At 43.7% G+C, this 13,213-nt stretch overlaps 1 protein-coding gene across 1 annotated transcript; it reads left to right on the forward strand.

Annotated features, from left to right (window-relative positions):
• Positions 1 to 6,746: 6,746 nt before the first annotated feature.
• Positions 6,747 to 9,419, forward strand: LOC110129485 (beta-defensin 35-like). Its single transcript, XM_070460172.1, has 2 exons — positions 6,747 to 7,665; positions 9,123 to 9,419. The coding sequence occupies exons 1-2, from the start codon at positions 7,596 to 7,598 to the stop codon at positions 9,326 to 9,328; spliced, it is 276 nt and encodes a 91-aa protein (XP_070316273.1). The 5' UTR covers positions 6,747 to 7,595; the 3' UTR covers positions 9,329 to 9,419.
• The last annotated feature ends 3,794 nt before the right edge of the window (positions 9,420 to 13,213 follow it).

Below are 13,213 nucleotides of genomic sequence, written 5' to 3' on the forward strand. Positions count from 1 at the left end.
TCCCTTGGAAGAGGACATGGCAACTCATTCCAGTATTCTTGCCTGGAACATCCCATGGATAGAGGAGCCTGGAGGGCTACAGTCCACAGGGTCACGAAGAGGTTTGGCTGAATCCCTTCGCTGTTCACTTGAAACTATCACAGCATTGTTAATCAGCTGTGAGTGCTAAGTTGCTTCAGTCATGTCTGATTCTTTGCAACCCTATGGAACTGTAGCCAGTCAGGCTCCTCTGTCCATGGGATTCTCCAGGCAAGAATACCAGAGTGGGTTACTATGCCCTACTCCAGGGGATCTTCCTGACTCAGGGATCCAACCCGGGTCTCTGACATTGCAGGCAGATTCTTTACCACTGAGCTACCAGGGAGTCTCTTACTGGAGTGGGTTGCCATGCCCTCCTCCAATCAGCTATATTGCAGTATAAAATAAAAAATTAAATAAAACATAAATAAAAAGGAGTTGTTTCCAGGGAACCCAAAAATACCAGGGAAGACAAAAACAAGGATGTCAGAGGAAGCTGAAGCTTCTGACACCTACAGCTGCAATAAAGAGTAAACTCAGCCCAACTCCCAGTCGGATTAACATAAAACCTCACACAAGTTCTCATAGTCTGAGATAAATGTCCTAGGGTACAACTGCTACATCCTTTGGGCGCTAGAAGTGTAAGTTTTTAAAGAGGATACCAAACTTTTCCAGAATGCCTGCAGCATTCCACATTTCTATCAACAACATAAGAGTGATCTAGCTTGTCCACATTCTAACCAGGATTGTCTAGAAATAGTGGTCACCAAATTTTTTTTTTTTTTTTTGCCATTCTGGTAAGAGTATATTGATGGTTCATTGTGATTTTAATTTGCAACTCTCTAAATGTTAATGATATTTAACATCTGTCAGTAAAATATCTGTCACGTGTTTATTTTCTAATTGGGTTGCTTTTTGTTTGTTTTTACTAATGAGTTTTGAGAGTCCTTGGTATATTCTTGATATTAGTTATTTGTATGGATATGTGGTTTTCAGATACTTATCTCCAGTCCACGGTTCATCTTTTCAAACTCTTAACAGGATATTTTGCAGAGCAAATTTTGTGAGGTCGCACATATTTTCTTTTTATGGAAAGAAAATTTTATTTTCTTTTGGGTTTTTAGCAAGTCTAAGAACTTTTTGTGTAGCCCTGCCTGCTGAAGATGTTCCTGTGTTATGTGTTTACAGTCATGTGTGACTCCACAATTGTCTCGAAACAGAAAGATGTCATTAAAAGGGACATTGGTTCCAACAGGATTAAGCACATTGACCTTGAGGAATTAAAAGGGAGGTTAAGGCAAGATTTCTGGCCCAGCAGGGAACCCATGTTGGATCTTAAGCCTAGGGAACATGACAGGGAGTCCTTACCTGTCATGAGTCCTTAGCTCTCATATTACCTAGGTAAGGACTGAACTAGGTAACATGAGAGTCTAGAGTCAGAAGGTGATCTGGCGGTTAGCCAGTTCTTAGGAAAATAGTAGAAAGTCAACGTGAGACCAGAATCCTGGTCATTGGAGCTTCTAGCAATTATAGAGATATTGACAATCTCTGTGCCCATCAGCAAATTTGATTCTAGACTTATAGATAAGGAATAAGTCCATAGGAACTGTCTCCAATTACAATTAACGGCAAGGAGTCAAGATGATAAATTTAGACAGGTGAGTAACACAGGGTAGTCCTTGATAAATAGATTGTCTATTCATATATCATTAATATAATTATCCATCTAGATATGTGTTCATTTCTCTAACTACCCATCATCTATCTGTCATCTATCTATCTCAGTAGGTTGATAGAGGTTGACGATGGCCTGAGAGCGAACTAGAGGTTTGTTGATTACAATAACATCTAGTCCCCTTCTAAAAAGAAATATCAGGTGGCTTAGGGACAAGCCCCTTATCAAAAAACTACAGAAAATTAAACCAAGAGTCGGGAACCATCAAGGTTAGCTACTCATATTCCCCTTCTAAGTGAAGCACTTGACAAAGGGATCAAAGACAGTCATTTATTTTTATTAAAGTGTCTTCTTACTGGAGGCCAGAGTAAAAGCAAGAGGGAGCTGGGTCATCCGTGTTGCTCTGGGATCTTAACTGCCTTCCTTATTTATCCTACACGGCTGGAGTGCCAAACAGCATTTCAGAGACTTCTGGCAGAGACCTACAAGTTCTTCATTTTTCTGACAAGACTCCATGCATTTCCCTTTAAGCTTGTAGCACTTCTCGTCAAAAAATCCACTCCTGGCTACACAAGGAAGAAAGAGCCACCTGGATTAATTCTTCTCTCACAGATGCCTAGTTACCAGGTACAGTCATTTAATTAACCAGTGAAGATTTCTTTATGAGTTGTTATAATGCCTCATCTCAGTAAGTAAGATGGCAGTGGGGGAGTGTTTCCCATCTGACTTTCCTGTCATTTTGTCACACAGGGTGAAAGGCCAGGAAGGACAGATCTGTCGTCCAGTATGTCGGATTAGGTTGGGTTGAGTGGGGGAGCGAACTTTGGGAAACAGAAGCTAATGTTCTTTTATCAAAATCTGTTGGGATACCATCAACTTGTTCTTATAAACACCTGTGTTGGTAAGCTTCCCCAGCACACTCTCGAAATGCTATCTGGTGAGGGTGGAGCAAGACCTGAGGCTGCAGAGATGTCCCAGAACTGGAGTGAAAAGAAGTAAATGCATAGAAAGCAAAACGTTTACTGTAGTGGATAGAAGTTGAGAGATTGCTTTAAGAGGTTCAGTCTCATTTTCTCGCCACATTCCATCAAAAATGTTCAAGACCAGGAAGATGGACTGTGTTGGGAGTGGTTCTCCCAGACTTTCCTTCTGCTGCTCTGCACTGGAGGCCAGTTCTGGCCTTAGTACTTGATGAAGAGCAATCACTGGACTAGCCAGTTTCAACTTAAAGACAGGCAGTGCATCTTTTCTTTTTTTTTAACATTTTGTTTTGCTTATTTTTTATTTTTTTGGCCATGCCATCCCATGCGAGATCTTAGTTCCCCAACCAGGGATCAAACCTGTGACCCTGCAATGGAAGCACAGAGTCTTAACCACTGGCCTGCCAGGGAATTCCCCTGGCGACACATCTTAGCAGTATCAACATTTTAGAGTTGCACAATTTGGGTATATGTAACGAAAGTGTCAGATGTATACAAATTGCAATTCATGTCAACTTATAAAGGCACCTAATTCACATACCTATAAAATTAAAACCAGATGGATTAGTGTTAGCATGTGTGCTAATCATATGAGCATCAGCGTGTAAGTTTATAAGTTTAAATACCCCAGTATTTCAAAGCTCAGTGAACGCTGGCTCCCACCCCAGGAAACTACACTCCTTGTGCCATCCTAACAGTAGAGGGCTGTCTCAGGCCAGGGGCGCTGGACCTCACTCTGACAAGAGTCCTTGTATCAGGTCCAGTTCACAGTGATGGCCCAGAAAGAGAAGGCCTCTGGAATGAGCACGTACCCTCGTGCCTACAGGGCTTCTTCAGGATCATCACAGACACCATCTAGATGGTGACATAACCCCGTGCCTGCCTATGTGTGCACACATGGCTCATTGATAGATAAGTTTCATTCAGTTAGGTCAGATAACTTTGCAGCATATCATCTTGTGTTCACTGAGTATGACTGATCTAGAAAGGGTGCCTTGGTCAGTTTCCAGCATGTCCACCAAAGCCAGTGGAAGGAGCAGTTTAGGTGCTAGATCCCCACATGTGCACTTGTCCCAGAATCTGCTCACACAGGGTGACTCCAGAGCAGACAGAGAGGCATGCACAGCTGCTATGAGACTTCTGAGCATCATGTCAGGAACATCACTGGTATTTGGCACAAACTCGGACTCACTATCGGTTCTAGAAAGCGCTTCGATCAGCTCTTTGGGGTGTGGGACGAGCCTAGCCTTGGACTATAATTTTGGGTGGGATCCAAATGGAGCCCTTGGAGGTCCTGGGGTTCTGATTAGGAAAGAATCTTTCCCCTTACTGGGACGAGACAGACCCGGTTTCACGTCCTGGCTTCCCTCATGCTTCTCTGCAGGACTTTGAGGAGCTTCTCAGCCTATTTAAAGCTTAACCTCTACAGCTGTGAAATACATGTAACATGTATTCATGTATTGAATTATGTAACATGTATGTAACATGTAACATGTATTTGGGCTTCCCTGGTGGCTCAGAGGTTAAAGTGTCTGCCTGCAATGCGGGAGACCTGGGTTCGATCCCTGGGTCAGGAAGATCCTCTGGAGAAGGAAATGGCAGCCCACTCCAGTATTCTTGCTTGGAAAATCCCATGGACAGAGGAGCCTGGTGGGCTACAGTCCACGGGGTTGCAAAAAGTCGGACATGACTGAGCGACTTCACTTCCAAACCAAAGAAGGTTGCTATAAATATCACTAAATTAGAGGTAAGACGGAGTCTCCTTTAAAGGTCTGGCACTGGAGAGAGAAATGCATTTCATTACATGACAGCTTCGTCTCAGCATCCAGCACCACAGCCTGTGATTAAGGAACGGCAGTTTAAGCTTTCCTGTTTTAAGTGCTAACACCATGACCAGCGTGATACACAGTGTCTCCAAGCTCCACCCTCTTTTCTCATCCATTTCTTCCTTCCTCTGTCTCTCTTCCCTCCCGGTCTTAATCTCTATCACAACTATTTTTTAAGGGATCCATCAATGGCTAACCTTGCTTTTAATTTTTTTTCCAAGTTTTTGTTAGTGAGTGTAAGACTGGGGAGGACCAAAAGGTATCTTTTCTGGCATATCGCGATGTCTTCAAACCTGTGACAGCCCATCCTAGACAACAACAAATGCAAAGGATTTGCAGCAGAGACATTAGAGGAAAATAGCCTCTGGTCCCCTCTGCAGGGCTCCTGGGCTGAGGGGGCTCACAGCATTCTAGAGCTGACTGTGCCCGGGAGCTCACTGAGACAGATCCTCTCTCTGGGCCTCCACCTCCGATAACCTTCCCTGCCAAAGTGCTCGTTTTACCTGGGGCCAGAAAGAAGAAGACAGCAAAGAGAAAGAGGGACGTCCTCATGACTTGCAGCTCTCGAGAGATCAGCACAGTGACCACGAGGAAGGAGCAGCAAGCACACACATTTATATATTTCTCCAGGCCGATAACCTCTTGATCGGTGAGGCGTGGCAGCCTGTGCTCCTCTCAAGGTAGCCCACGGACACTTGGGTGGAAAGGAAGACCTTAACTGTTCACTTTAACCCTCCCCCTTGGGAGAGAGGGAGTGCAATGCCTCCCTTTAGGAAAACGTGGAATTAGGGGGCTATGCATCTATCCGCATCGCCCCACTGCTATGATGACTGCTAATGTCAAGATACCTTAGAAGTATTTGTTGAAACAACCATAAACCTCCCCCAAGGAGAGGATATATGTATACATATGACTGATTCACTTTGCTGCACAGCAGAAATTAACACAATATTGTAGAGCAACTATACTCCCATAAATATTAATTAAATCAACAACAAGCCAACCACAAATGCCTCAAAAGCTATGTTATGGAAAGGTGGTTTTCATATGTGATCTGGATAAGCTCACCAGTTCACTTCCTCACGTTCTGCTGATATCAGTAAGTGAATGAACATATAAATACATTCGCGAAAACAGACACGTTTCTGCCCCGAAGAATTCCAATCGGTACTTGTGGATACTCCGATCCAGGAGCTGGAACTTAATGATTTCAGTTTAAAGGAAAGTGAGTTGCTTCCAAAGAACAGACTGTGGAAGGAGAAGAGCAATCATGTGAGACTGGGGGAGCCTGGCAGGACAGCCTATCAAGTGGTCAAGCTCAGTCTCAGGAGGGGTCTGTCACATTCGCATTATGTAACCCTGATGTGATGAATGGGTTGGGAAGGACACACCACTCTGTGCTCTCCTTCTCCAAACCCCAAACCCAATCCCCGTCAGGAGAAAACATCAGAGAAACTGGAATCCTGGCGTTTACCATGTAGTCATGTCCTACTGTGACTCTGTCTGTTTTGACAAGTGAACCACGGTTATTAATGTGAGTAACTATTACCATGGACGTTAACATTGGAGGCGCTGTGGGTAGTGGGTAGGTGGTCACACTCTATACTGTCTTTGCAACTTTCCAGGACATCTAAAATTTTTCCAAATAAAAACTGTATTTTAAAAAGCAGTTGGGAAAAAAAATAAAATAAGAAGCAGTTGGTGAATATCCTATCTAACTTTAGCCTCTGTCAGCACTTTTTTGTTAGACATTTCTTTACGCATATCCAGTTAGAAATGATTTACCAAAACAATGTGTTTTCTCCTATTTCCTTCCAGCGTCACCTAAGCAGACTGAAGCCCCCAAGAAAAGACAAACTTCTGGATATTTTCAGTGATACACAGTTTCATTTATCTTATCAATTATCTTGTCATCTCATTGATTTTTTTGATTTATCTACTTGTTTTTTGGTTGCACTGGGTCTTCATTGCTCCATGCGGGCTTTCTCTAGTTGTGGCAAACGGGGGCTGCTCTCGAGTTGCGGTGTGGGGCTCCTCAGTGCCGCGGCTTCTCTTGCTGTGGAGCACGGACTTGAGAGCATAAACTCAGTAGTTGTGGCTAATGGGCTGAGTTGCTCTGGGGCATGTGGGACCTTCCTAGACCAGGGATTGAACCCATGCCTCCTGCATTGGCAGGCAAATTCTATACCACTGAGCCACCAGGGAAGCCTGATATGGGTATAACTTTTAATACCCATGGTTTTTTTTTTTTTTTTGTGTGTGTGTGTGTGTTTGCTTTCGTTCTTTGTCTATTAGCTCCCTAGGTTATTTCATCCATTTTTGTAGCCTTATTTTTTGGTCCAAACCTCGAGGCTTGTGGTATCTTAGTTCCCCAACCAGGGATCGAACCCAGGTTCCCTGCAGTGGAAGCAAGGAGTGCTAACCACCAGACCACCAAGGAAGTCCCAATACCCGTGTTCTTAATGAATTAAAGAGATGTGATAGTTATGACTTTGGTCTTCTCAGTGGGGCTTCTACAGGCTCAAGGACTCAAATAACTTGGCAAAATGACTGCTACCCCTCCCTTTCTCCTTGGGAAAGTCAGGGACAGCACGCCTGAAGGCCAGGGAAGTGATACTCCACGCTTACCGAGCTCTCACAGGGCACCAGGGCTCCTGTAGCATTCCACGTGTTCAACACATTCTTGTCATCATCACACCAGATCCTCAGACCAGCTGGAAGAGGTAGGAGAGTAACTGTGCTCACTCTCAACAACTGTGAGTTGTTCTTTGCTTGACAGATGAGCTCGCTGAGCTGGGAGAGTGAGGTGGGGCTTCCTCCTACTCCCTGCACCAGGACTGAGCTGCCCCGGTCTCTCAGCTCCTAGCCTGGCATCCCTTCTACCAGCCCAGTAGGCATTCCCCCAACACAAGGCCCTGTGGAGGCCAAGGGCATCACCCCGGTCCTTGATCCTGGGAAACGGAGCATGTAAGTGTGCTTTCTTTATGGATTCACTTCACTGACCAAGAGCACATCGCATTACTTTCAAATATAAGGGAGCCTCTCGTCTTCTCAAAGGAATCCCAAATCTCCCTTCTGAAGAGTCTTCCCGCAGAGATGGCGCCGAGCAGGAAGGTGTTTTATTTTGTCTTGGCCTTTTTCTTCCTGTTGGCTCAATTTCCGTCAGGTAAATGAGAGTAGATGGGATTTTGACGGGACAGATCATAAAGCCTGATGATTCTTCTATGTACCACCCTGAAGAGGAGAGACAGCCAGCTCCCCACTGCACTTCTCATGGCAATTCTTGAACTGGCAGTAGCGTTTTCTAAAAGCAAACTATGAGTCCTTAAAAAAAAAAAGAAAGAAACTTATTGGATACCAGCAGTTCCAGCCTTCAAAAATAGAATAAAGAGTCAAGCTCTGTGAGCTGGGAAAACTCTTATCAGTGTTGTGTAAAAGCTTTCCCAGTGTTGTTTCCCTGCATTGGTTTTCATATTCAAAATGTGCTTTGTTTTGAATTTAGGGTGCCAGGCAGGACTCCAGTATTCCCAGCCACTCTCAGCAGGTAAGATAAATCCGTTTTACTTTTAGCAACTCTGGCCTCTCGAACCTCCAGAGACAAGGAAGCCGTGGAAATAGAACTGCCTGACATCCCAGACCAACTGATATCCAGACTAACCCCACCTTTTCTTCCTCTTGTTCCAAGCGTTATATCTGGATTTTTCCACTTCACAGAGAAACCTCTTTGTTACTGGTTTGTCCTTTTGGCTTTGGATTTCATGGCTGTTCTCATGAGATCATGGTACTAACTAAACCAAAGTCACAGGACCAAGCTTGTACCAGCCAATTAACACTGCTCTCAGAGCACACTTAGCCAACTCTTAACAGCCTCTGCTCCTAAATCCAGGAAACTGTGTCCCAAATGTATACCAGTGGTCTAAGAAGGGAGTGAGGGAGGTTCAGTGAAAATCCCTCACCACTGCAGATGACCGGTTCATAATGGATAGCCCAGTGATCTTTTTTGTAAACTCACCCAGTATAGGAAAAAAGCATATTATAAACAGAACTGAAAGAAATATTCCTGGGTAATTCTAAACAACATTTAAAAGTGTTCAGACAGAATTTCAGAGTGGGAGAGCGACAAAGGCTGCCCCTAGCACTGAGTGCTTACTATGTACCAAGCAAGCTCTTAACAACTTTATGCGCATTATGTCATTTGATCTTCAAAACATCCCTTTGAGGCAGATACTATCATAATCACCATTTTTACAGAAGGTGAGACTAAGCAGTTTAGTGAGGACACATGGCCTTTACCTGGCCCAAGCAAAACTGAGCCTGAGTCTTGAAACTACCTAAAAGATCTTTCAAAACCACAAGATCTCTCTCCCATTTTCATTTTATAACTTTTGCAGCAGCATCAGGTATGTATTTTTTATAGTTCTGTAACATACATGACACTGTCCAACTGCACGTATACTTTTGACCCATGCAGTTGTTAAACACATAGAGACAGGAATTATATCTTCCTCTTGCTTAAACATTAAACTCCCCAACTCTATTCTGAAAAAAGTGGAGGTCTTTGGAGAGAAGTCCAGGCTATTTCTTGAAAACACTCTTTATCGTCATAAACACAAACCTTCCCTTCTTCTATGGCCTTGGCGCCTTCCCCCATTCCTAGAGAGTCCTTAGGAGGGACAAGTCAGCAGCTCTTTCTTGGTGCAGGTGGTATGTCGCCCTGTGAGCCGTGCTGGCTCGGTCGGGGCAGATGCAGGAAGATGTGCAATGAGGACGAGAAGATTGTCGGAAATTGCAAAGTGAACTTTTTCTGTTGCCGACGGAGGATCATGTAAGCCACACCAGCTCTCTTCGGAAATGGGACTGGATGTTCAAGGAAGGTGGAGAGGAGTTATGTAGCCTAACCTAGTCACACAGTGAGTGTGAATTCAGGATCATTCTCATTTCCTTCTCCCTTTGTTTTGTTCCTTTGCTTCTTTTTGAAGATAATCTCTAAAAAGGTTGCCAGTGGGGAAAGAGAAGGCAGGAAAGGGGGAGGTAGGAGTTGGGGGGTTAAGAGGTATGAACTATGTATAAAATAAATAAGCTGTCAGTATATATTGTACAGCACGGGAATAAAAATATTTTATAATACCTTTAAATGTAGTATAATCTATAAAACAAGGAATCTCTATGTTGAACACTTGAAAAAAATGTAATACTGGAAACCAACTATACTTAAATTTAAAAGAAGTCAAGACATGAGTTGGTACCTAACAGCTACTCACACAGTCACATACTATTACTATATATTTATAGAGTCCCTTATAACTTATGAATCTTGCCCATATACTTTTCTCATACGACTCACAAACATCTTATATGGTAGATTTTATTGTCCTCGTTTATATTTGAAGAAACTGAAGCCAGGAGGTTGTCATTTGCTCAAGGTCATAGCTGGAAACGAGCAAAGGGTGTGCAGACCACCACCATGTTCTGTGTATTCATCCTTATGGACTAATTCTAACACAAAATAAATGGACATGGCATCCACATCACTGTTAATGGAGTTATATTTCTGTAACAAATTACTTTTTTCCATATCATTTCCTCTTGTACCAATATATTGTCACTCACTCTAGTACTTATGGTGTATTTTTATTGACTATCTTTGACATAAAACTATGTACATTTAAGACATAATATTAATTTGATAAATTTCTATATTATAGTATGATTCTGTTGTAGTGATGTCAAGCACCTCTATCACAGGACGTACTTATCCTTTCTTTTTACTGCTTGGATAATTAAGTTCTAGTCTCTCAGCAAAACTGTCATCTGTATTCATTATACTGTACATTAGATCGGTATGGTTTATTTACTACCTGTTGCAGGTTGGTGCCCTTAAACAACTTTGACTTCAGCCCTCCACCTCCCATCTCCTGGTAACTACCATTTTACTCTGGGTTTTACATGTTTGGCTTTTTTAGAGTCCACATATAATAGATATAGTCCAGTACTTGTCTTTTTTTGATGATCTCACTTAGCATAATATGTTCAAGGTCCATCTACATGGCATTAACATGGCCAACAGGGACTTGAAAAGATGATTAACAGCACTACTCCTCAGGGAAATGCAACTCAGACCCACACCTCACACCACTCAGCATGGCGATAATCAAGAAGACCCAAGACAATGGTGTTAGAGAGTGTATGATGTGTATTTTTTAAAAACATCTCACATCAGCTCAGCTAAGGTCCAGGACACCAGCTTTATGTTTCTCTTCTCTTGCGATCCCATGGACTGTAGCCTGCTAGGCTCCTCTGTCCATGGAATTCTCCAGGCAAGAATACTGGAGTGGGTTGCCATGCCCTCTTCCAGGGGATTGTCCCAACTCAGCAATTGAACCCAGATCTCCAGTATTGCAGGCAGATTCTTTACCTTCTGAGGCACCAAGGAAGCCCTTCTCTTCCTGCCAATGGATGAAATGCTACAGATAATTTAAGATGTTCAACATGGGCTATGCATAAATGGTTGACTCTTTAACTCTGCCTTATGAAAAAATTTGCAGTTCACAAAATAAAGGTCAAAATGATTGGCCCTACTCAAACTTGCTCACTCAGTTTTAATATGTGAATATGTTGCTCCACATTGGAGAGGACCATGGCCTCATTGGTCTTTCTGCGCTCAGATCCACGCCTGTCTTTTTTCCTACTTTGCTCTGTATAACTGGCATATTGTCTGCAAAGTACATTCTCTAAGCTTTCTGGTTTTTCTGGCTGGTATCAGTCTATTGCAAGCGACTGGCAGCTGAGTGGTGGATAAGAGGACAGGAGAACTGGGGGTCTCCCTCCCTCACTGTCTCTCTTGGTTTCAGCTTCTGCTTCCTCGCCTCCCTCACCAGAAGTCCTACTTCAGGCCCAGCTCCCACCATCTCGTCCTTGCTCCTGAGCTCACACCAGAGCCTCTTGTTTTCCCTCCAACCGTCTGGCAGAGAGGTATTTCAGCTGTGGCTAATATTAGGGTTGCCTCACTGCTGCCATTCTACAAGTTCAGTTCTTCCAACACTTGACCACCAGCAGTCTAAATTAAATTATTTCTTCAAGCTTCTGGTGTGGGAACCATTTCATGTCTGACATGAATGTAAATAGATCAGACAACAGAGCCTGACTATTTCCATTTGATCAGTTGTTCTCCAGAAGGGATCTAAGATAGAATGCTTGTGGGCCTCTATAATGTTTCCTTCATTTTCACAGAAAAAAAAATTCAGGGAAGTGGAAAGTGGAGGATCTGGTCCTAAAAATCTGGTGACTCACCATCTGCCAGAGGATGGTCCTTCTCCCCTGATCTCCACAGTGTAGCTGATGACTCACAGAACATCACAGGGCCAGGGTACTCCTTACTCATCCCACAACACATACTGCTTGACTCCAAAAACTGAAAGTATTCTGGATCCGAACTAATGCTCTTTTACAGCATTCATGTACATGTCTCAGAGTCCTACGGAGTGGTGGACCGGTGGTCATGCCCTGTTATTACCTTAATCATTACCTTAAACGGCATCCAGAGTCAGATGGCTTGTGGTCTCAGAGGGCACCTCTCATAAATGCTCAACCATTCACAAATTTCCCTCCTTCCTCTTGCTCTCTCCTCTCTTCCATACTTTGCTCCTTTTAGAACTTCTCTATTCAGTTATCTCTTTTTCCCTGAGACACCCGGTCCTTCCTACAGAATAATATAGTCTCAGCTCATACTAGCTTCTTGTTACTTGAAAAGTCAGCCCTTTCAGATGTCAAGCGGATGCCTCAGATAAGTGTCTGTGGATTTCTCAGTAAATTATTAAGATCTCTGATTATTGGTTTCCGCTGAATCTTCTGAAGAGGAAGGTTCTAGGTGATGGATGGGGCAGAGAGAAGTGGCAAGGAAGAGAGACCCTGGGGCCGATTCTCTCCTACAGTGTCTCCACTTGAGTTGGTCTACAAAATGCTCCTGGTTAGCAAGGATTGAACTCCATCAATTCTGAAGCTATAGCTTTTGTAGGCCTTATGCTACATGGCTATTACCCTTTCCTGGCTCTGGGTTCCACCTCAAAGCCGTCTCACAATAACTGCAAGGAAACGATGGTGCTGCAGGGCAAGACGGATCAGTTTGGCCCAAATTCCCAAAAGGCAGAGGACAAGACACTAAGTATCATTAACTTCCACATTCCTGACTGAGGTGCTAAACCGCAAAGGTAAGGAGAGTAAAGAGGCGGACCTCAAAACGTGTTCGGAAACCCTTAGCCTTGTACCTACCTGAGGGTATAAAAGAAAATTAGAGAAGGCAGGGGCAGGCTTCCTCTGTGGTGCTGTGACTGTGACTTCACCCAGCCTCTCACGGGGAAAGGTGAGGAAAATATCACATTCACATCAATGCTTAAGAGACTGAATTCAAGGAAGGCTACCTGGAGAACTAGACTGTCACCCCCGAGTGCTCACGCCTGAAAAAGAGCTGTGGCTGGGGCCGCCTCTGACGGTAGGACCAGAACAGAACATGCTGAGAAGCTGCCCTCAGGATATTGGGCAGACAGATGGGTGTGATTCTCGTGGACCAGAGAGGAAAAGGGTGAGGACAGATACACCATGCATGCAGTCACCAAAAGAGCGCTAATGGTTCCACTAAAAGCAGACAAAACAGACTCGAAGACAAACCAGCTACTAGAGACAAAAGACCATTTTTATAAAAAGTAAACCCCACGAGA

Source organism: Odocoileus virginianus, chromosome 32, assembly GCF_023699985.2.
Source record: "Odocoileus virginianus isolate 20LAN1187 ecotype Illinois chromosome 32, Ovbor_1.2, whole genome shotgun sequence".
Classification (NCBI taxonomy): domain Eukaryota; kingdom Metazoa; phylum Chordata; class Mammalia; order Artiodactyla; family Cervidae; genus Odocoileus; species Odocoileus virginianus.

Bases quoted from the DNA above. Each gene is read 5' to 3' on its own strand.
- LOC110129485 (XM_070460172.1), top strand. From the start codon at position 7,596: ATGGCGCCGAGCAGGAAGGTGTTTTATTTTGTCTTGGCCTTTTTCTTC. The intron at 7,666-9,122 runs GTAAATGAGAGT...AAACCTTCCCTT, and splicing joins GTTGGCTCAATTTCCGTCAG to CTTCTATGGCCTTGGCGCCT.